This window comes from Rhinichthys klamathensis, unplaced genomic scaffold (genome assembly GCF_029890125.1).
Source record: "Rhinichthys klamathensis goyatoka isolate OS25496 unplaced genomic scaffold, OSU_Roscu_1.1 h1tg000731l_1, whole genome shotgun sequence".
NCBI classification, from domain to species: Eukaryota; Metazoa; Chordata; class Actinopteri; order Cypriniformes; family Leuciscidae; genus Rhinichthys; species Rhinichthys klamathensis.
Window position 1 is genome coordinate 649684 of NW_026607144.1, and position 23874 is coordinate 673557.

Sequence of the window (23874 nt, forward strand, 5' to 3'; positions counted from 1 at the left end):
TTTGGTGTGTATTTGAACTGTTTAGATTTTAAAAAGGGAGTCTGCAATATTGAGTAGGCAATTTTTTGCCATTGTTTCATTTAGTGGCATATCATATCTTAATGTGCTTTTTGCTCATTTAAGGATGTCTTTGCATTTTATGCTGTATCTCATATTATGATAAGTGCCATATTTATGTATACATATCAGTCTTTGACTTTTATTAAAAGTCTTGTCTGTTCAAGTTGAATGTCTTACATGTGTTGTTCTCTGTGTGATTGTGTGAACTAACATACTTTATAACAAGTTTGAGCAGACCTGACCTTTAGAAGCATTCCTGCTGCAGTAGACGGCTTCGTCTGTGAAGGATGCATTCACTTAAATCACTGTTCCCTTCTAAGAAACCACCTATATGTAAATGCTATGGTGAACGTGATTTCACCAAGTTCCACATGTTCCTGGATCAACGTCGTTGTTGATCCTGGATCAACTTTCCAATCAACCAATCAGATTTGAGGGACAAGTTTACAGTTTATGTCAAGTTTAGGCTTAGAACCAGGGTGAAGTACTTACACATCAGTGTCATTCACCTTTCGTTACCCTCTGATTTTAGGGAAAAGTAATGGGTAGGGTTAGGTTTAGGGGTAGGGATTGGGTAAGGACTACATTTTGGGACAGGAATGTCGATCCAGGATCATGTCTTACTTGGCAAAATCACGGTGACCGTAATTGCCTAGATGCCTAGTAGAGAATAATGTTGTTTCTGTCATGATGACTCTTGGAGTGTTTGGCATGGTAATGGATATTACAATTTTGATATGTTTGGTCTTGGTGGAATCAGCTGTGCCCTATAGAGAATGGTGTGATTGTAAGCAGGTAAGTTAAGGACATATCAGCCTGCCATATAGAGTTTCATGAAATAACTTTTGTATTTGACAACAAGATCTAATGTTTGCCAAAACTTTTCACTTGCATGCATGAGAGTTTGTATTTAAAGAGCAAATGTTACTTTTCACAGAAAATCTGGTGGAATTTCTTAACATTAGTAATATTATTGACTATTCCTAATCATAAAGGACAACTTGACTTGTTTATTTGACTACATTTCACAAATCAAGAGATGGTTGTAATCCAGAAACTCGTGAAAGATGGTGTCAAGCCTCACTGATCAGACTAAAACAAATATTATTCTACTGTCAATTCTTTGTACAAATCTTTCAGACAAAGATTAAATATTGTAACATTAAATGAGTGAAAAATATGTAATGATAAATTAAGAACTATCTTCAATATGAGATAATCACCTTCATACACATTGAAAAGCTTCGAAACTTTGACTTCAGAAATCCTGATAAAACCTGTGACATGAAATAAAGTCTTTTAAAATATCTATGTTATTAGTTTTTTGCATACGTGTTAGACCTTGCACTAGTATAGAGATATAAAGTAAAATATATAAATAAAATAACACTGTAAAGGTCATATATAAGTGGTATAACAGATGAAGGGGAAAACTGCCAATTAGAAAAACAAACATGTTAGGCTAAAGAATGATGTATTTTGTATGGGGTTTTATTGACTAATCATTTTTTATTTTAATTGGAAAAATACAAACCACACCACACAGAGGCATCGGCGTCAGAAAAGAACACATACGTGCAGAGCTGTAGATGTCCTTGATAGATACATGTAATCAGAGGAAGTGGCCTTTTGGGTGAGGTGAAAGAGGATTTCAGAGGAACCTTTTATGAGAGGGAAAATAGAATACGCGAGTCATTTTCCAGACTTAATTTAGTATACTTTAATATGATTATCATGTGATGTGCTTCTTTCAGGAGTGACTGTCGTCATACGCTGGAGTAATGATACATCATTTTTCTAGTTTCAGTGGTTCAGACAGAGGCGTCATGAGAGAGTGCACATGGTCATCATTGGACTTCCCCAAAACTATGAAATCAATCTTCAATTTTTTTTTTTTTAAATATTAGGCTCATGCGCTGACAGAACTCTCAAATATGAATAAAATGATGGTATTGAACTGAACTGTCTGCTACCTTATAAATAGTCCCACACTTTAGTGTAAACTATTGTTTTGCGAAGTGTTGTATGTTAATGCATATTAATTGCTTTCATTTACTCAGTTTTTGTGACTCTACATATCCTGCACGTGGAAACTCAAATATCAAACGGTAAATATCAGTCTTTTGATCTAAGAGCCAGTAACAACACCTACATTTACAGTCTTAGACATTATTGTTCTAGCACAGCATGCTTATCTTCCTGAGCTCACCATGAAGGGGATGTACCGAAGTTTCCCCTGCAGATCATATGGATCCTAATCACAGTAATTTTCAGTAATCAGAAATGCTGTGGTGTAGAGAATTTTTTGCAATTGGCAAAACACTCCAAAAACACTCATGCCCAGTACATTGCACACAGCTGGAAAGACATGTCTACATCTTCAGTTATCAGTATCAAACCAGGACATATTCACTGCACGTCATCACAATCATTAGATGTGTATGATACCCTGCCTGTGCTCTTACTGGCCTTCAGGATGGACTGATGTGACTCAAGTATCGACTCATAAGTCATGACTTTATTTTCCATGCAAGTAAGCTCACCAAACAAACTGATGACTGAATCACATCTCTGCAGAAAACCATGCTGGCATTTTTTGTGACATCTAGATTTTATCTTGTACATGACTGTCATTAAAGTTTGCTGTCAAATAGAGCAAATTAACCCTCTGGGGTCCTTCATTTCAGAGTCACACTCAGGACCTTCGGGTCCAAATGGGCCGGAAGGGTGGGATTAATATTTATTAAAAAAAAATCATCATTTTTTTTTTTAACTTGTTTTTTATAATATTTTTTCTTTTCTTTTTTGGTGTTTTGAGATAATTTCAAAAATAAAAATGATTTATAATTAATATTAATGCAATAATTATGACCCATTTTTCCCCATTGAATATAATAGAAATTTAAAAAAAAAATATATATATATATATATTTTTTTAAAGCTGTATTTCATTTTAGAGTCAAGCCTAGGCCTCATGAAAGCAATTTTTGAAATGAGATGGATGCCATCTGGTGGACAAACTGAGCATTTTAAAAATTCAAAACCCATATGTAATCTGAATTTATTAGTGTGTATGTGTATAAAAGTGTGTTTGTGTGTGTGTGTGTGTGTGTGTGTGGATGTGTCTGTTTTGCACTCTTGATGTTTTATAGATTCACCCCTTCACTGTTGTGTGCTTTTTTTCTGGATCGTGGCTGATTTGTAGATTGTACGCACAAAAAAACTCTGTATTTTCACATTTTTGCCAATTTCCCATTCATTTCCTATGCGGGTCCATTTGGACCCGAAGGTCCTGAGTGTGACTGTTTTTTTTACAACCACTTAGACTATTCAAATCCTGTCCCCAATTTTTTGGGGTGTTCATATGCCAAGCACCAACAAAGTCACCAAATTTCGGACCATTCCGATAAAGCAATGATTTAAAAAAAAAAAATATTTAAATGCTTCGGGTCCATTTGGGCCGAAGGACCCCAGAGGGTTAACTAGTACATACTGCCATAGATACAATAAAAAGCCATTCAGGCATTCTCAGGCACACAGAGAAGATTATGAAGCTCAGATTTGTGATTCATTAGCTAAAACATAAGCGCCTATGAAGGATTGACCTGAATTAACAAATCCTATAGTGTACACAACTTTATAGGATAAAATATTCAAAATATAAAAGTCTAAGAATAAATTACTGAATTAAAACTCCTGAGTGACAAATATTAGTGAGATGTATTAGGGACCAAAAAAGTAGGCCTATATATAATATGTATTGTAAATGTTTCAAACAAGCCACAGGATGATGCAGAAAATCTATTGTGGACATTATATGCAAAATGTTTAAAAAAAATTATTATCAAGACTATTTTTAAAGGAAAAAGTGGACTAACCATTTGCCAATTTAACAACTTACTGAATATTCATAAAGCAAATTAGATTAATTTTACCCAACTCCGTGTGTACTAAACTACAAATAACTAATTGTTAAAAAGAGAAAATATAAAATTATGTATTAAAAAATAAAAACAAGAAACTTGTGATCGCAACACATCTGACATAACTGTTATGTCTCTCAATATCAACATGTAGAAAACACTTGGGTGTAAAAAAACCATGTTAAAATAACACAGCCAACATTCTCTACTTACTCAACAATTACAAGTGGTAGTGCCACCTGCAGGCACAATGGGGAATAACAGTATTAATACATACAAATTACATATCAAAAACACTGGTAACAGCAGTCATTGTGAGGGAATGGCGGCCTCTACTGGAGATTTTTGGAGATGACTGCTTCTTTCTGTGTGAAATAGAAATGACTCAAACGGTCATATTTTTTAATGTGTTTATAAATCTCTCATTACTCTATTAATATCCAGAATATCTTCTTAAATGACTACAATAGCTTGTAGATGAGCATACAAATGCTTTGTATAATAATGCATTTCTCTGGCATTGTCACATTAACCATTGTTGAAATTATTTTGTCCCAGTTCAAATACAGCAAAACAGTTCTGTCAAAGGGAAGACCCACTGTCTTAACTTTGAACAGTCCTGGTCCTAGAAGTTTCACGGCCTTTGTTCTGGAAACTGATAACAGATACATTGGACTATGACCTTACTGTAGTTTAGTATGTCAAACTGGAATAAGTTGAACAGAACAAGCATGTCAAATACTCAACAAACTTTATTTTTTTACTGCACTGAAATGGTTTCAGAATTGTATGAAAATGATGTCATTCTCAGTTTCTCAGCTCTGGCTCTCGAGATCCACTTTCCTGCAGAGTTTATCTTAAATCCCGATCAAACCTGGCTGCCTCTTTCTAGTAATCCTGAAAATGTTTACAGTTCTTAATTTTTTTTTCTTTTATTCTAAATAGTGTAGCTCAACTGTGATTCAAAATAAATAGCCTAATTATGTTTGAATTTAAAACACAATTAAATATTAACAACGATCATGACTCATGATCCAATTGGATTCTAAGTTTGAAAGAAAATTCACTGAGAAAATTTTAAATTCACTCTCTTTTAGAGTGCGCCCCCCCCCCCCCCCCCCCCCCCGTTTTTTTTTTTTTTTACAAGCAAATGGGCTTATTTGATGCTCATCAGGTCTATATAGCCTATATATACTGTATAGCCTAATGTATAGTGTATAGCCCACTGTGAAATATTATGTGAAATAATATATTGTTAGGTTATTATTTGCATTAAAAGTCTTAAAGAGTGTAAGAGCAATGGCAGAATCTTCACCAAAAGGAAGAGAAACAAGTAAAAAGAGTAAAGACAGTATGCCTGTAAATGTAAATGTGTGAATACAGGAGGAGCTCTGACATCACTAGTTCAGAGAGATTCAGAGAAAGTAAAACTTACTTGATCAACGACAATATGGACGCCTGAAACGATCAACCTCTTTAAACAACAGAATATTTATTGATCTGTTCAAAGAGTGTTGTGGACACATCTGATAATCACAGGTAAGAGATAGAAATATAAGAGAGATTGTGCTGAACAGGTTTCTAATGGAAGTGATCTGGTTTAGTAAGTTTATGGAATAAGCTGAACAGAACCAGGTATAAGCATGTCAAATACTCAACAAACTTTAGTTTACTGCACTGAAATTGTATCACAATTGTATTGTAAATCATTTGACTGACATTTGGTGTCAGTTTGGTGTTTTTCACACAACATATACAACCCAGAGAGAATCAGGAAGTAAATTACCCGCAGACAGACAGACCTGCTAAGCAGGTGAGATCACTTTACATAAAACAAGAAGTCATAAAACACATCTGTTTATTTTGAGGAGATAATTAATAATTTGTTATTTTCTAATCAGCAATCCCTAGTTTAGTTTGTTGTGATTTGTCTTGAAAAGGCTTAAATGGGTGAAGAGCAATGGCAGAATCGCCATCATTATCATCAAAAGGAAGAGAGACTAGGAGAGGGAGTATAAATATACCTCCAGGTAAATTAACAACAGAAAATTTGAGAATTGCTGCATGACTTCCAAAATATTTCCCGTATTGAAAACATTCTTTAATAGGTGACTATTGACTATTTCTCTTTCCAGCGATGTCTTCCTCCAGCGGTCCACTGACTGAGGAGCTTCAGTGCTCTATATGTCTGGACGTGTTCACTGATCCAGTCAGCACTCCATGTGGACACAACTTCTGCAAGACCTGTCTGAATAAGTGCTGGGATAACAGCCAGACCTGCAACTGTCCATATTGTAAAGAGACATTCAAGCACAGACCTGATCTCAAGATTAACACCACACTCCGAGAGATCGCAGATCACTATAAAAAGAAAAGTCCTGAGAAAAAACCTGAAGTACTGAAAAAAGCTGAAGTTCTGTGTGACGTCTGTGAGGAAAGAAAGCAGAAAGCCCTGAAGTCGTGTCTGGTGTGTCAGAGCTCTTACTGTGAAACTCACCTGGAGCCTCATCTGAGAGTGGCAGGTTTAAAGAAACACAAACTGATCAATCCTGTGAGTAATCTGGAGGACTATATATGTCAGAAACATGAGAGACCTCTGGAGCTGTTCTGTAGAGATGATCAGACGTGTGTGTGTCCGATGTGTCTTGTGACAGACCACAAGAACCACAACACTGTTCCTATAGAAGAGGAGAGTGAAGAGAAGAAGGTAGAAGTTCCTGACAAACTGATTTTAAATGGCTCTTATTATGAGGAATCACATGTTCTTTTATATAAATGAATCAGTTATGAAAATATATTGTGTGTTGTTCTGTCTATAGACTCAACTGATGAAGACCCAGAAAGACACACAGCAGAAGATCCAGGACAGAATCAAGAAGATTCAAGACGTCAAACACTCAGCAGAAGTCAGAAAAGTGAGTTTAAAATAATTAAATTTGACTTTTAATTTAGTGCTGGGCAATGATATATTGCGATTAATCGCATCCAAAATAAAAGTTTTTGTTTACATTATATGTGTGTGTACTGTGTATAATTATTTTTATTATAAATAATAATTCTATATATAAATAAACACATATGCATGTATATATTTAAGAAATATTTGCATGTAGGCCTATATACTGTATATGTATTTATACATTAATTTTTCTTAAATATATACATGTGTGTGTATGTATATATACAAAACAATTAAACACAGTACACACACACATATTATGTAAACAGAAACTTTTATTTGGATGAGATTAGTCGTTGTCCAGCACTAAATGAAGGTTCGGGAGGAGCCTAAACATTCAGTGCTGTCAATCATCATCATGAGCATATAAGCAGCAGACACGTCATCTCACTGACAGATTCTTCCGGCAGCCCTCCTCTTGTTGTTGTATAATTGTTGTATAAAAGCAGTTTCACACTCACGGTCGCTCTGCTGGTCTGAATATCGAGACGTCTGTGATTCCCTGACCACTTAGTAAAGTAATAACACATCTCTCCTCAACAAGACACATGATTTGAGGAATCATTCAGTGCAAACGCTGCAGAATGAGAGATTTTGAAAACACTGAAGTATGATAAATAATAACAGTGATTCTTCTCTTAACAAACACCACTAATAATGTGTTGATTGTCCTGGTTGATCAGAGAAACACTGAGAAGGAGAAAGCAGCCCGTGTGGAGCTCTTCACTGATCTCATCCGCTCCATTAAGAGATGTCAGACTGAACAGCTGGAGATGATGGAGGAGCAGCAGAAAGCAGCAGAGAAACAGGAGGAAGAGCTCATTGAAGAGCTGGAGCAGGAGATCACTGAGCTAAAGATGAGAAACACTGAGCTGGAGCAGCTCTCACACACTGAAGATCACCTCCACCTCTTACAGGTCAGTCAACATCTCTCTGATCAATGATAATGCAGTGTATGACACCAGAACACTCCCCATGCTGAAGGGTTTCTCCTCTCTCCTGCTGTAGATTTACTCGTCCCTGTGCAGCTCTAGAAACACCAGGAACTGGTCTGAGATCAGTGTGAAGACTGATGAGAGTCTGGAGACTCTGAGGAGAGCTCTGACTAAACTGCAGGACTCTCTACAGGAGAAACTCACACACACTGGTACGACAATATCAAACACACCGTACAGATACATATATTTATCATCTTTTTATCAGGACTGAAAACTCAGGCATTCAGAGTGAGTCTCACGCAATTGACACTGTTCTCAAGCATTCACTCGCACATCCATATTCACACAGTGAAAAAAACATTGCGGAGCAAAGAGGACACGGACAGACAAGAAAGAGCAGGTTGTTTTTTTATATGAAACAAAGTCTTAGCTTTTTTAATATTGTAAGTTTTATTAAGATATTTAAACAATAAATACCGTTTTGGCATGAAATATTGCTGTCGTGTCGCCTCAGTTCAAGCGGCACATGATCCGATCATCTCTTCCTCTTTACTGCTAGTTACAGTACAAAACAAACATGAATGAAAGAACCAGTGCAACTACTGAAATGTGTCATATCTCATGTAATCGCTCAATCAAACGATGTCACGTAACATTTACCTCAGAAAGCCTTTCAATGTCCAGTAGTTTGGGAGAAAATCAAGACAGGAGCAAAAAAGCACTACATATTAATTATAGTTTTACTCTAATACCATTAAAATGTTTTATTATAACTTTATTATTATTAAAACTTCCTGAAATGCAGTTGTTAATTAACCTAATAATAATGTATAGCTGACAGGATTCCTTGTTCACAACATTAGTTGAGAAATATTTTTTCCTGGAGAAAAAATGAACATGTACTATATATCCATGTATATCGATATTAAATCAAGATCGTAATCGAATCGTGTAATTTTTGTCAATACCACTCCCTCAAATTCTCACTCCTAGCTGAACTCAAAAGTTGCTGTCCTGTTTTTATAGTAAACAGCATCAGTAATGAAGAATGAGTCTGATCAAGCTGAAATAAGAGAAGTGATCATGTGTGTTACAGGGACTGTGAGCAGTGGAAAACTTAATAAATGAGAGAGAGAGAGACGAGAGTTAGTAGTTACTCAAGCGCTCCTCTGTGTTTTCTGAGGATGGATATTGTATTTCAGAGTCTTTAAGACTTTAAATCACAGTATTGATAAATGCATTGAAATAAATATTAATACATATAAATAGTACATATGAATACTTAAAACAAATCACAATTAATAAGTAAATAAATAGAGAAAGAAAACCTAACAATATGTGCACAAATGCTCTAATTCTTTCACACAACTGGCTGAACTCAGGTCAGTATCTCAGGTAAATGACTCCGGTAAGTGATACTCTAATGGACTTCTTTATGACATAAGCAAAAAATTATTAATAAAATAAATAATCAACTGAAACAAATTAATTGGATATTAAAGTATATATATTATAGCGTGATATGAAATTTTATGATTTTAACTAACTTTAACAATAAACGAGAGAGAGAGAGAGAGAGAGAGAGAGAGAGAGAGAGATGAGAGAGAGAGAGAGAGAGAGAGAGAGAGAGAGAGAGAGAGAGAGAGAGAGAGAGAGAGAGAGAGAGAGAGAGAGAGAGAGAGAGAGACAAGTGTTAGTGTTAGGATGCTGCAGTTGTCATGGTAACTCTTATATCTCGACTGCCACCCAGAGTTTAGATAACGCAGCTCAACTGTTCAATGCAAACTCATTATGATACATTTAAGTAATTAAAACACTTATGTACATGCATAAATAGAAATAGACATACTTAGATAAAAAATAAAATAAATACAAATAATTCAATATCTTTGTATCCCAAACTCGATGGTCACATTATTATCATCAGCTCACAGTTCTTCAGGTCATTTTCAGCTCTAATATCAGAAAACATATAAAACTGTATAGAGGGGAAACTGTGAAGAGAAACATTAATATTCAGTTAACTCTGAGATTGTTTGTCTTTTCTGTTGTTCCATCAATATATTTGAATATATTTCCTAAGGGTTTCCCATAAACAGTTGTTTGCAAATCAATTTAGCAGAGAATAATTTAAAATGTTTCACCAAAAGCAGAAAATCAAATGAATAGACATCATGTGTTTAAGAGGCAGATTTGATCTTCATGAGAAGAGGATGTGTGTGAAATATCAGGCCTAAAGCTCAAAGAGTGCAGTGCTAAAACACACACACACACACACACACACACTGATCAGATAAAATATGACGTTGTTCACAATTCTTTAAATATAACCTTAAATCTTGTCTATAATTGCACACATAAACATGTCAAAGATCTGCTGATGTGTTATTGTCATTAGTCTCTACAGAACTGAAGAGGATACAGCAGTATGCAGGTACAGTGTGTGTCTGACCTACACTAGATTACATTCAGATACTCACAGCTTCATCACTGACCTACAGTATGATTACACACTCATTACATATTACAAACATCATCACTGAAAGTCTGTATTAAGTTGTGATTCATATTGTTTTCTCAGTGGATGTGACTCTGGATCCTGATACAGCTCATCCTGAACTCATCCTGTCTGATGATGGAAAACAAGTGAGATGTGGAGACATTATACAGAAACTCCCAGACAAACCACAGAGATTTGATAGATGTGTATGTGTCCTGGGAAAGGAGGGATTCTCCTCAGGGAGATTTTATTTTGAGGTGCAGGTGAAGGGAAAGACTAAATGGGATTTAGGAGTGGTCAGAGAATCCATTAACAGGAAGGGAGAGATCACAGCGAGTCCCAGTAATGGATACTGGACTGTGTGGCTGAGGAATGGGAATGAATATGAAGCCTTAGCTGATGCTCCTGTCTCTCTGTGTGTGAGAGTGAAGCCGCAGCGGGTCGGTGTGTTTGTGGATTATGAGGAGGGTCTGCTCTCCTTTTATGATGTGGAGTCCAGCTCTCATATCTACTCTTTCACTGATCAGTCTTTCACTGGGAAACTCTATCCATATTTTGGCCCGTGCACTAATGAAGGAGGTAAAAACTCCACTCCACTGATCATCACACCTGTCAAACACAATCAATGAATTTACAGCCCTAATATGAAATACTTGATGAAAATAATGCTTCATTTAATTCATGTTAAAAAACCTCAAAAATATATGTGTTTTTATTCAAAGGGTGAGAATCATTTGTTGTTTCCGCTTTACAAGTTATTACAGCATCTGAATAAATATATTTTTTGTACATTTAATTAATAAACGAATTAATTAATTGTTGTTTCTGTTTTATTATGTCTAAAATTAACCCTGTATGATGACCTCACCTGTATCAGATATTTTTGTGTGTGATTCTTACATTTCAGGTTCATACATCAGAGTCATCAGTTTGATTTGTAGAGATAAAATTCACTCCAGGTGGCCTTTATAAACATGTTAAGATGAAATTTTAAAATCAGATATTTTATATATAACAATCAGTATTCATAGATTTTTCATTTTTACAGTATATTTCATCACAGTGTAAATCTGCAAATCTGCAAATTAAAAGCAAATCTGCGTTGGGATAAAAAAAAATTCTGAGAAGTTCACCTGTGCATATTTATAAATATAAAAAAGGGTTAATTAACGCAATTATTAGTTATCAATTATTGGAATAAATGAAACATAGATATAGAAAGAAAGTTAAAAAAAATCTTAAAAAGGTAAGAAATAATAAAGATAAGAAAATAAAAGGTCCAAACACCATATTATTATATTTGTTGCTACCATTTCCAAAAAGACATTGCACCATATTTAAAAATTAGAATAGCTTGATGAATGAGATAAGTTCTACAGACAAATGTAGTTTTATTTCATTATTTTTGCCCGTTAAAACCAAAACAACAATTCCCACAATACCGCGCGGCGGAACGGCAGGCTTGAGGACTTCCGGGTCATCTCAGATTGAGTGTGTTGTTGACTCGAGCTCGGTGTTTTCTCGTTATTCTATTTTCTCTGTAAATGTCGCAATGATGTAGATAAGAGGAATATTTGAGACCCTCCATGACACGCGCGACCGGCCTCCGTCCCCGCGGGATTCTGCGTGAAGACTGTGAGGAGTGAACGACTGTAAGTGATCATAAATCTGATCATCATATAAACATAAACACTTTCATATGAATGACTCATATCAGTATCGGACCTCTGTGCGTACACGTTAGTGCAGATATTTCATACTGATATCACACAAGCAAAATAAGATTTATCATATGATATATATAATATAAATGATATGGCCACACTTTTCATGATTAACGTTAGTTTCAGTGCAATGCTATATTTTCAAAGTGCTATCGCTCAACTATTGCCATAGTGTTACTGTCTAATACATAGAATTGTTGCTTTGTGTAATATGATTTATGATTAAGTGGCATTAATGGTTTGTTTTATTTCTATGGTATTATCCAGACAGGGTGGGTCGATCTCGATATTAGACATGTAACATAAAATGTATAATATAATCTGATTATATTAATATGCCTAAAAAGTACAGTACTATGATACAGCGATGTGGTATCAGGTATAGCATGGTATTGTTTTATTATAACTAGGGCTGCAACTAACGATTATTTTGATAATCGATTAATCGGACGATTATTTTTCCGATTAATCTATTAATCGGATGGAAAAATTCAATTTGATTTTTTTGTTTATTGACTAAATAAAACCCGGTTACACTTTATTTTAAGGTGTCCTTGTTACAGTGTAATTATATATTTAAGTACAGAGTAATATTAAGGAACTACATGTACTTACTATAGGAATAGGGTAGGATTAGGATTTGGTTGAGGGTTAGTTGCATGTAATTATGCATAATTTACTGTTATTACTACAGTAAGTACATGTAACATATGTAACAAGGACACCGTAAAATAAAGTGTTACCTAAAACCCTAAATTAGGATATTTATGTGTAAAAGTGTACTTTAAAAAGTGCAAAAGCCACACATTGAGTTTTAGTAATATCAATATTTGCATTGTTTTTAATGATAATTGCTGATGGCAAGTTGACAACCATGATTAATGTAAAAAAGAAAAAAAAAACATTTATATCCAACATATTGTTTTAACACAATTTTTGTTAAAACAAATTTACACAGACATGTTGTTCAGATGTGAAGATATAAACTAAAAACATCTAAAATATATAATTCATTTAATTTTTATTTAAAATTAATTGAATTATAAGGATACATTGATAAAATAAATATAGAAAGACTGAAAACAAGCGTGTGAACGTAGAGCTGCAGTAGATCGCGTTTGAAAAACAATTCAAACTTAATAGACAAATGCTATAAATAGAGAACGGAATGGAAGTATGCAGCAAGTTAACAGGCTTGATTAAAAAGACAGGAAAAATGATGCATTAGTGCACAAGCATTCGCTGAAAACCACTGAGTACAGTGACTAAAACAATCTTTTACTGCTGCTGTTATTAACTGCCTTTATATTTAGTGCTTTGCTTTGTAAAGACCGTTTTAATTTAACCTATTTCTGCGGTAGCGCTATTTTAATCCATCGCTTATGTTGCGAGCGAACTGATTGCGCAACCTGATGCTCGAGACAAAATACAGACATCCCAAGTCTCCCGGAAGTTCTGGGAGTCACCCGCATATTGATAGCGGTAGCAGCTTATGCGGCTCCCTGATGCCCGCAAATTAGTTCAAACTCCCGGGATTTGAGCGCGCATGCGAGACAGAAGAGACTGTGCTCCAAACCGTGTAGCGCGAGCGCGCGGCAGAGCAACGGAGGGAGAGAGGCCTTGCGTGTGTGCGTATGTGCCTCATGAAGCGCGTGTAAGACAGAGAGCATCCTGATTGGCCTGTTTCAACCAATCACCAGTAAACCCTCCCCGTGACGTAAGCAGACCAACTAATCGATAATGACATTCGTTGACAACGATTTTCATAATCGATTATTATCGATTTTATCGATTAGTTGTTGCAGCCCTAATTATAACATAATTTTTCTCTTTTATAATAACACATACACATTTTGCATATGTATATTTTATGCCAAATAGCTTGATCCCATTATTTAATTTTTAACCATGTTTTCTTTGTTGTTCTTCTAAAGGAGGGAGGATGTGGCAGAGTGTTGGTTTGACGGTGTTGGTGATCGTGGCCACGCTGATATGTGTCCTCCTCTTCATGCTCTTCGGTAAGTGCAGCCAACAAACCCCTGAGAAAAGATCCTGCAGCACACACACACTTGCTGTGGTATTTATTACCGGTATTTGATACAGTGACATTCAGACATTTTTAAGTGTCCAGATACTTTCAGGGTCAGTGTAGGTTGCAGAACTGCATGATTTTGTGAAGTCTAATGCAGTGATTGCTTGATTCTTGAGATGACATCTAATGGTCATGAACCTCCTCTACAGTGATTCACAGTCCTGATTTATGACCCATGAGTGAGAATGCGGTCAGGACAGTCAAGCATTGCAAAAATAGAGCAGGTTTGCTGACTGTCAGCAGGTTTGATTACGACACGGACGTCTCAGTTCTCCAGCTCGCTGTGAGTCAAGTGTTGACTTTAGTCGAGGTCTCTCTGACTGACCCACATGTGTTAAGATCACAGTAGCTCTAAGAAAGGTTTTCTGTACTGTAGGATCCTGTCTGCTCTTACATAAGTGTGTGTGATTTGTGTCTTCATGTCCAAGGTTTGCTCGACACTGAACTGAACCCGCTGCCCCTTCTGTGTGTTACTATTAATGAGGAAGACCATTTATCTGTGTTAACTGAAGTGTCCGAATCTGTTGAAATAAAGCCACAAATTCTACCAAGAGTGAGCCCTGGTCATATTTTACCAAAGAGTGAAAAGAAAAGGAAAATAATTGTATTTTGCAAACAAATTATTTGCGTTATGACAAGGTCTTTATAATAAGGTCTCATTAGTTAACAAGTCAAGTCAAGTCACATTTATTTATATAGCGCTTTTCACAATACAGATTGCATCAAAGCAGCTTCACAGTGATAACATGAAAGTAGTACAACACAGTTCAATAATATTGTTGAATATTAAATATCCCCAACTAAGCAAGCCAAAAGCAAGGCGACAGTGGCAAGGAACCAAAACTCCATCAGATTGGATGGAGAAAAAAACCTTGGGAGAACCCAGGCTAGTCAGGGGCCAGTTCTCCTCTGGCTAACAATCATAGGGTTTTAAAGAAGCTTTACAGTAAGTGCATCTCAGAGAGTACCTGGAAAATACATTTAGTTAATCATGTAATATTTAGGGGATAACATATCGCCGGCGTTGAGTCGTCTCTTCGCAGGCGTTGAGTCGTCTCTTTACAGGCGTTGGTCTTCTCATCACAGGCGTTAAGGCATCCGAAATCCCCGTGAGAGGCAGGATACCAAACTGGAGCCTACGAACGCCATTTTTCTCGGGACAAGCGTCCCGAGATAACAGCAGAAAGGCAGTTTGGAAATAATTAGCATAGCTGATGTTCATAATGATTTCCATTACACGGGAGTAGGTGTTAGAAAACCATAATCTCACAACTCTCCGCAACCCAAACTCTCCGCAACCCAACCGCAACCATACGGACCGACCCGTTTGTCTATAAGGCTGTCGAGCCCCACTGGTGCGTTAAGCAGTTTCAGTGGCAAACGGTTCCGTATGGCATAGCAGAGGACTAAAAGGTAAGCATTATGTGAATGCTTGACTAAAGAGACACGTCTTTAGTCTAGTTTTAAACTGTGTCAGCGAGTCAGAGCACTAGTTAATGCATTAGTATATATATATATTAGGGCTGGGGAACGATTAAATGTGATTAATCGCATCCAAAATAAAAGTATATGTAATATATGTCTGTACTGTGTACAATTATTTTTTATATATAAATCTCTCTTCGGTTGTCCATCGAGATCCGATGATGACGTCCACGCCTTTAACGGTGAGATCTTTGATGACTAAACAGTCCTATCCTGGACCCACAAGCTCTATTGCAGGTGGGGCATATGTATGTGATGGTGGTGGTGGTCACATTGGCAGCTATGGCTGCCTTTCTCCTGGCTCGCTTCTGCTGTTTTCTGGTTGTCCTCTCCATCTCTAGTGTACAAACCCCCTCTCCACATAGCTGTCGCCAGATGGTGCGGTCAGCAGCAACATCCTCCAGATCCTCAGGTCTGATCTTACACTTTCTCAAGGCGTTCTTCATCTGATCTTTATAGCGCTTCTTCGGACCCCCAGCTGAGCGTCGACCATGATGTAACTGGCCATATAGTACTCTGCGGGGCAGACGACATGGGGACATCCTTATCACATGCCCCAACCACTGCAGTTGGCGCTGGGTAATAATGGCCTCAATACTTCTGCAGTTCGCCTTTTTAAGTATTTCAGTGTGAGGTACCTTATTACGCCAGGTAATTCCCAGAATGCGCTGAAGGCAGCTTATGTGGAATTGCTCTAAGGACTTGATGTGACGGCAGTAGGTTACCCATGCTTCACAGCTATAGAGGAGGGTGGTGACACAGACCGCTTGGTATACGGCGACCTTTGTGGAGGGATGAAGGTTCTTATTATGAAAGACTCTGCATCGAAGTCTCCCAAAGGCAGCTGATGCCTGTTTAATTCGGCTCTGGATTTCATTGTCGATGCTGCTATCCTCAGAGAGAAAACTCCCTAGATATTTGAAAGATGGCACTACTGACAACTGTTCATTTCCAACAGTGAAGGCAGGAGATGTGGGTGGAACATTGGCACTCCATTGGCAGACCACTTCTGTCTTGGTGGTGTTGACAGTCAGCCCCATCCTGCTGTACGCCCTCACCGCCACAGCAAGGACAGTTTGAAGATCCTCCGGAGTATGGGCCACAAAAGCACAATCGTCTGCATACTGTAGCTCCAGGACCTGCACTCTGCTGATTTTTGTTGTTGCATGTAGCCTCCTAATGTTAAAGAGGTTGCCATCTAATCTGAAGTCCACTGCCACACCACTGCTGTTTTCAATCTCATTGTGGAGAAGCTTGGTGACACACAGGAGGAAGATGTTAAAGAGCACTGGCGCTAACACACACCCCTGCCTCACCCCTGTGCGTACAGGGAACGGCTCCGACTCTTGTCCGCCTACGGTCACCCGAGCAGTCATCCCATCATGGAATTGGCGAAGGATGTTAACAAACTTATCTGGACATCCAAACCTGAGGAGGATATCCCATAAGAGCTCTCTTTGCACAGTGTCGAATGCTTTCGAGAGATCGACAAAGGCCATAAACATGTCCTGATGTTGCTCCCGGCACTTTTCCTGAAGCTGCCGGGCTGTGAAGATCATGTCGATCGTGCTCCTGTTCTTTCTAAACCCACACTGTGATTCTGGCAGCATTGACTCAGTGATGATGTTAATAAGCCTCTGATGCAGCACTTTGGCCATGACCTTACCACCAACTGAAAGGAGTGATATGCCCCTGCTATTGCCGCACACGGCCTTGTCACCCTTGTTCTTGTAGATGACTACAATGTTTGCATCTCTCCATTGCTGTGGGATGTTCTCATCAGTCCAGGCCTTGGTGATGTACTGGTAGAGGGTGCGCATACATATGTACCCTCCCTCCTTCAGTAGCTCAGCAGGGATGTTATCAGCTCCAGGGGACTTGTTGTTCTTAAGGGAACGGACAGATGATAGAACCTCCTGGAAGGTTGGTGGTAGACTGAGATCGTGGATGGGAGGAAGTTCAGGCAGTTCGTCCAGGATGGTGGGGTCTGCATCAGAGTCCTGATTAAGCAGGGTGTCAAAATGGTCAGCCCACCTCAGTAGGATACTACTCTGGTCCTTCAGAAGTGTTTGACCATCAGCTGTTTTCAGGGAAGTGACACAGCGATTTGTTGGACCGTAGATGGATTTGATAGCATTATAAAAATTATGCATGTCATATTTATCTGCAAAGGATTGGATTTCATGTGCCTTTTCAGTCCACCACTCATTCTGTATGGCCCGTATATCCTTTTGCACTTTCCCCCGAGCTGCCTGCCAATCCTGTCTAGCCTTAATGGATGAAGGGTTGTCTAATGTTTCCTGGTGTGCTTTCCGCATATCCTTAAGCAGGTTGTGGATGATGTCTGAATTATCGTCAAACCAGTCTTGGTGGTTCTTGCTCTTATAGCCGATGGATTTGGCTGCTGCCTCATAGAGCACAGAGCTAATATAGTTCCACTGTTGTTCCATTGTGTTTTCTGAGCTCAGACAAGTTTCAGACTCCATAAGCTTCTCAGCTAGGAGACGTCAAAACTCACTTCTTGCTTCTATGTTTCCAAAGCGGCTACAATTTAGCCTCTTATTTTTGGACTTTTGCCGTCGCAAAGGGGTACGCACTTCCATATTGAGCTTGGCCACAATCATACGATGGTCAGTCCAGCACTCTGCACCTCTCATGGCACGAGTGATGAAAACATCCTTGATGTCATTTCTCCTCACCATGATGAAGTCAATCATGTGCCAATGTTTAGAGCGAGGGTGCATCCACGAGGTCTTATATTTTGCCTTCTGCTGGAAGATGGTGTTAGTTATGGTAAGGTTATGCTCAGAGCAAAGAGTAAGTAACCTCATACCATTTGCATTCTCCCTGCCAATGCCATGTCTACCTAGTACTCCACTCCATATCCTGTAGTTCTGTCCCACCCTAGCGTTAAAATCCCCAAGCAAGAGGATCTTATCACTCTTAGGGACCTGGCGAAGAGTTTCATCCAGTACTTGATAAAACCATTCCTTGGCTTCATTTTCAGATGGCAAAGTTGGTGCATAGGCACTGAGAAGTGTGGCATAACGCTTTTTTGCCAGGGGGATACGGAGGGTCATTAGCCTTTCACTAATGCCAATAGGTGTTTCTGTGAGGCTTGGTAGAAGCGTGTTTTTGATGGCCAGTCCTACTCCATAAAGATGTTTTCCACCTGGGGGGAAACCTTTCCAGAAGAAGGTATAGCCCGTTCCTTCCTCTGTTAGAGATCCTTCATCCAGAAGCCTAGTCTCACTCAGGGCAGCAATGTCGATGTTATAGCGGCTCAGCTCAGCAGCGATCAGGGCTTTTCTCCTGTGTGGTCTGTCAGAGATGCCATGCGAGTCCAGGAGAGTCCTTACATTCCATGTTGCCAATTTTATATTGTATTGTTTCTTATTTTTCTTATTTCGACCGCAGTAGTGGAATAACCCGATAGACGCGGTAATCTATCCAGGTAAATGGTTGAATGGGCAATTTTTAAGCCACCTTTTCTAGGCCCTTCCCCAATGAGGTAGAGCAGTGCGGTCCCTAAATAGGGCTGCTCCGTCGCACAGGGGTCTGCCGAAACACCTGCCATTCAATCCCAGTTGATAGCGACCAAATACCCTGTGCCGCTGCTGTGCAGGGCTCTGACTAAGAGCTCCCAGTCTATTCAAACCTGCCCCCGTCGTCAGATTCCCCATCGCCGTCAGACTTTTAACCATATGTAAGGTCCAGGTATTGTCACCGTGGTCAGAGGTGGAGACCTGCACAAGGAAGGTTTTAAAGTGCCAAAGGAGGTACGCCATCCCCAGTAGCACTATCTTCACCATGATGAGGTAAATCCCGATGGCAAGGGTAGTCCCAGGACAACCGGTCCCCCATCTTGGCTGCAGGAGGCTGCCGGGTCCTTCGTCTGTTAAGGCCCGCCTATTGCGCACCTCCAGCGCATTGCTTTTCTGTCAGGGTATGCTCCCTTAGCCTTATCTCAACAGACTATCCACAAGGCAGTGGGGCTATTTTCCCATAGCTGGGACAGTGGTTGACGGGCGCCAGGGCATTGTCCACACAGTGGTGGGCCTGCACACCGCGTCTCTGGGGCCCACTGCTGCTCCGAGATCCCCTGTAGTTTAGCCTGGGACCGTATGATACCCAGTTTCCGTGTGTGGCCCCTAGGAGGCACTACAGGAGTCTTGGTGGTGGAGAGGCTCTGTACTGGCAGAAGGAGGCTTACGCACTCGGCTCCTCTTTTCACCCTCTATCAAGAAGGCTAGCCAGCGGCAACAGCTGTAAGCAGAGAGTAACAAGCAGAGAGCACAGCATAGCATGTACTAACTACCAGCACCACTCTACTACTGCACTAGACGCTTCACACGCACCCTGTGTATTATTACACACACACACACACACATATTATGTAAACACAAACTTTTATTTTGGAATGCGATTAATCGTCGCCCAGCGCTAATATATATATATATATATATATATATTTTGTTTTATTATTATTATTTTAATTACATTTTCCTACTAAATTCTTAGTACCATAATGTTTCTGGATGTTTTTAGATTCGTATATTACTTATTTAATTTTTTACCGCAAAATTAAAATGAAAAAAGAAATTGTATTTTGTGAACTGAACGTAAATTTTAAGATTTTGCATTTGACATTTTTTTTTTCTCATGACATTTTCCCACTAGTTTCTCATTACCTAAATTCATCTACATATTTTATGTTTGACTATTATCATGATTCTTATTTGATGAATATGTTGCATATTTTATATTTTACTTCAGAATCAGTAAGAAATCTTTATTAAGAAATGTATATGTGAGAAAATGTTTTTTGTTTATTATGACAATGATATTATAATATTTATAATTAGAAATGTACAGATTACATGGGTGAAAATGCTAAACAAATCTTATTAGAAACATTTCTTGAGATTAAAAAACATATAATATTCTTTTAATAATAAGCTTATAAAAGAGTTTTGCCCGTGAGGCATCTGAAGGGCTTGAAATACACATATAAATTTGCAAATCTGTGCTTTGTCATACAGTTAATGTAAATGCTTTAGTGTGAACCAACATAAAAGAGAAAATATAAATGTAAACGCCTATCATCTCTCTCACAGTCCCTCATAGAGTTAACCTGAAAGCCAAACGTGCGGTTACTGTATTACATTTCAGTGTGTTTGTCTTGTGTGCAGGGTGGTACGTGGTGTGGCAGCTCTTCCTGTCCAAGTTTAAGTTCCTGCGGGAGTTGGTGGGTGACACCGGTTCCCCGCAGGCAGAAACCGAGCCCTCCGAGTCCGAGAGTGAACGCAGCTCGCCCTCGACACCCCGCCACCGTCCCAAGACCGCCCGCCAACGGGTCGTCCCTCCTGACAGCACTACATAGAGCCTGACCCGAGATCTCCTCCACATCTGTACCTGTGCTCTCCTCCACATCTGTACCTGTGCTCTCCTCCACATCTGTACCTGTGCTCTCCTCCACATCTGTACCTGTGTTCTCCTCCACATCTGTACCTGTGCTCTCCTCCACATCTGTACCTGTGTTCTCCTCCACATCTGTACCTGTGTTCTCCTCCACATCTGTACCTGTGCTCTCGTCCACATCTGTACCTGTGCTCTCCTCCACATCTGTACCTGTGTTCTCCTCCACATCTGTACCTGTGTTCTCCTCCACATCTGTACCTGTGTTCTCCTCCACATCTGTACCTGTGCTCTCCTCCACATCTGTACCTGTGTTCTCCTCCACATCTGTACCTGTGCTCTCCTCCACATCTGTACCTGCGCTCTCCTCCACATCTGTACCTGTGTTCTCCTCCACATCTGTACCTGTGCTCTCCTCCACATCTGTACCTGTGTTCTCCTCCACATCTGTACCTGTGCTCTCCTCCACATCTGTACCTGTGCTCTCCTCCACATCTGTACCTGTGCTCTCCTCCACATCTGTACCTGTGTTCTCCTCCACATCTGTACCTGTGTTCTCCTCCACATCTGTACCTGTGTTCTCCTCCACATCTGTACCTGTGCTCTCCTCCACATCTGTACCTGTGCTCTCCTCCACATCTGTACCTGTGCTCTCCTCCACATCTGTACCTGTGTTCTCCTCCACATCTGTACCTGTGTTCTCCTCCACATCTGTACCTGTGTTCTCCTCCACATCTGTACCTGTGCTCTCCTCCACATCTGTACCTGTGTTCTCCTCCACATCTGTACCTGTGCTCTCCTCCACATCTGTAACGGACCCGCATCAGTCACTGCGCTCTCCTCCACGTCTCCTCAGACATCATGGTTACACTCGGCCTGTGTGAAGTCATGTTTTTAGTATGAACCAGCTCAGCCACACGTTCATGTCCCGACACGCTGCTACCCTCGGCTCCGGCTGCATGGATGTGTAAATATATTTGTGTGAGAGCGTATCCAGTATGTATTTGTTACCGTTTACCTATTCTGTTATTACTCAAGCTCACAAAAAACATGCTGACGAACGATCACACATCCAGCGTTTCCGTCAGCTAACAGCACTACTATTCACACTGACACCCGACTGGCTCTGACATGTGTCCGACACGTGCAATGAAATCTTCTTTATATTTCTTTGGGGTTGAAATGTTAGGAAGGAAACAAACATTTTGACTGGACTGCACACCCAAACGATGTTAAGAATTGCCCCGATACAATGTTTTTGTAAAATTTCCATTGCTCCCAGCGTTAGTGCTTTCGGTCGGTCGCTCCGCCCCGCTCTTGTGCCTCTGGCTCGGGTTGAAGTCGTCCTGTGTGAGTGGATGGATCTCAGTATGCCTGCAATTCCCAGCTTTATAAAAGCATTAGAGGTAAAAATGCCGCACTGACCCCAGGTCAGCCTCACCCAACTTGCAGGTCAACTTCTAGTGAAATGCTATTATCAGCAATGTAGATGGTCACATGTTTTGTTACATGTTTTTTTTTGGTCCATTTTATGACAGTAGATTTTTTCCCCCTTCATAATAAATATATTGAATAAAACAATTTAGTCATTTGTGAATTATTTTTAATGCATATTATTATTTTAAAACAAATAATTCGCACACTAGTGTGTTGCTTTGTACTTAAATAATCAGGTCTGGTTCATAAAACACCTAATTTTGATTTGCAATCATTTTGGTTGATATATTAATTTGACGGAACAATTTTGCTGCACTACTGGAGATGTCCACAAGAGGGCAGTACAATGCGAATACAATAATACAGCGGATTTGAAGGTCACTCAAACCAAAGATGTGTGTATATCTACTAAGAAGTAATCTATATTTATATATCTATGAATTATAAACACTCAAAAAAGCGCCTAGATTAGACATTTAAATTGACTGGTGTTTAATCAGTATTTTAGAGAGAGAAAATAGAATGACCCTATTTTTAACTTGCATTTATTTAATAAAAGTAGCTTTGGTGTATTAAACAATTAATTATAGAATTAATAGGGCCTACTTTTGAATGTCATTAATAGTTGTAATTTTACGTCTCATGAACTATCAGTAACAAAAGCAAAATCGCCTTTTAATATGGACTTTAATCAGTAAGTAACCATGAAAAGTTACGCTAAAGTGATTCTGCTGCAATACAAAAAATGTCCAGAGGGTGGCAGTAAAATGTGAATAAAATCCATAGACTGTAAAAAAATGATAAAATCATACAGCGATGCCTGCCTGAAGGTGTGAAGTTTGCTTTCAACCACTCGAAAAATTAGTTTAGCAATATTAAGCCTTATCAATTATACTATTAATTGGGTCTGCTTTTAATAATGGCGATGAATTATGATTTATCATTAATTAAAGCAAAATCGCCATTTGTGGACTTGAATCAGTAAATGTAAACTTACGCTAAAAGTGATAAAGGACAATTAAAAATGTCCACAAGGTGGCAGTAAAATACAAATAAAATAATACAGCAAGTGTTGGAAGTTTCTTTTCAAACAATGGGGAAAAAATGCAATTTGCTTCTAGATTATAACTGAATAAACTGATTTGCTTTAATAATACTTTTAGAGAATTTTTTTTATTACTGTATATTAATTACTGCATGTATTAACTCAATATTACAGGTTTTTATACAAAGATTTTGCAGCACTACTAAAAATGTCCACAAGGTGGCAGTAATATACGAATAAAATGATACAGCAACTGTTGGAAGTTTATTTTCAAACAATATGGGGTGTGCAAT

The 23874-nt window shown here is 38.7% G+C and overlaps 2 protein-coding genes and 1 long non-coding RNA gene across 6 annotated transcripts; 2 read left to right on the forward strand and 1 right to left on the reverse strand.

Annotated features, from left to right (window-relative positions):
* The first annotated feature begins 5409 nt into the window (after positions 1-5409).
* On the forward strand, positions 5410-11197 carry LOC130077351 (E3 ubiquitin-protein ligase TRIM39-like). Of its 4 annotated transcripts, none has more exons than XM_056242570.1 (7): positions 5410-5522; positions 6119-6690; positions 6803-6898; positions 7626-7859; positions 7951-8089; positions 10279-10314; positions 10462-11197. In XM_056242570.1, the coding sequence occupies exons 2-7, from the start codon at positions 6121-6123 to the stop codon at positions 11007-11009; spliced, it is 1623 nt and encodes a 540-aa protein (XP_056098545.1). In that variant the 5' UTR covers positions 5410-5522; positions 6119-6120; the 3' UTR covers positions 11010-11197. The 4 variants fall into 4 exon arrangements, with proteins under 4 accessions (XP_056098545.1, XP_056098541.1, XP_056098542.1 ...); XM_056242566.1 differs by lacking the exon at positions 5410-5522 and adding an exon at positions 5922-6013; XM_056242567.1 differs by lacking the exon at positions 5410-5522 and adding an exon at positions 5922-6013 and having other exon boundaries at positions 10288-10314.
* Positions 11198-11832: 635 nt separating this feature from the next.
* smim13 (small integral membrane protein 13) lies at positions 11833-21074 on the forward strand. The gene is made up of 3 exons (XM_056242590.1): positions 11833-12036; positions 14042-14122; positions 20874-21074. The coding sequence occupies exons 2-3, from the start codon at positions 14047-14049 to the stop codon at positions 21062-21064; spliced, it is 267 nt and encodes an 88-aa protein (XP_056098565.1). The 5' UTR covers positions 11833-12036; positions 14042-14046; the 3' UTR covers positions 21065-21074.
* LOC130077363 (uncharacterized) lies at positions 20873-22170 on the reverse strand. Its single transcript, XR_008805736.1, has 2 exons — positions 21914-22170; positions 20873-21067 (listed from the first exon to the last, which is right to left on the reverse strand). It is a non-coding gene; the product is annotated as an uncharacterized LOC130077363 (long non-coding RNA).
* Between the last annotated feature and the right edge of the window lie 1704 nt (positions 22171-23874).

Excerpts from the sequence above, each read along its gene's own strand:
- LOC130077351 (XM_056242566.1), top strand. The coding sequence starts at position 5,944 with ATGGCAGAATCGCCATCATTATCATCAAAAGGAAGAGAGACTAGGAGA. Across the intron at positions 6,014-6,118 it reads GAGTATAAATATACCTCCAG|CGATGTCTTCCTCCAGCGGT; the intron begins GTAAATTAACAA and ends TTCTCTTTCCAG. Across the intron at positions 6,691-6,802 it reads AGGAGAGTGAAGAGAAGAAG|ACTCAACTGATGAAGACCCA; the intron begins GTAGAAGTTCCT and ends TTCTGTCTATAG.
- smim13 (XM_056242590.1), top strand. The coding sequence starts at position 14,047 with ATGTGGCAGAGTGTTGGTTTGACGGTGTTGGTGATCGTGGCCACGCTG. Across the intron at positions 14,123-20,873 it reads CCTCCTCTTCATGCTCTTCG|GGTGGTACGTGGTGTGGCAG; the intron begins GTAAGTGCAGCC and ends TCTTGTGTGCAG.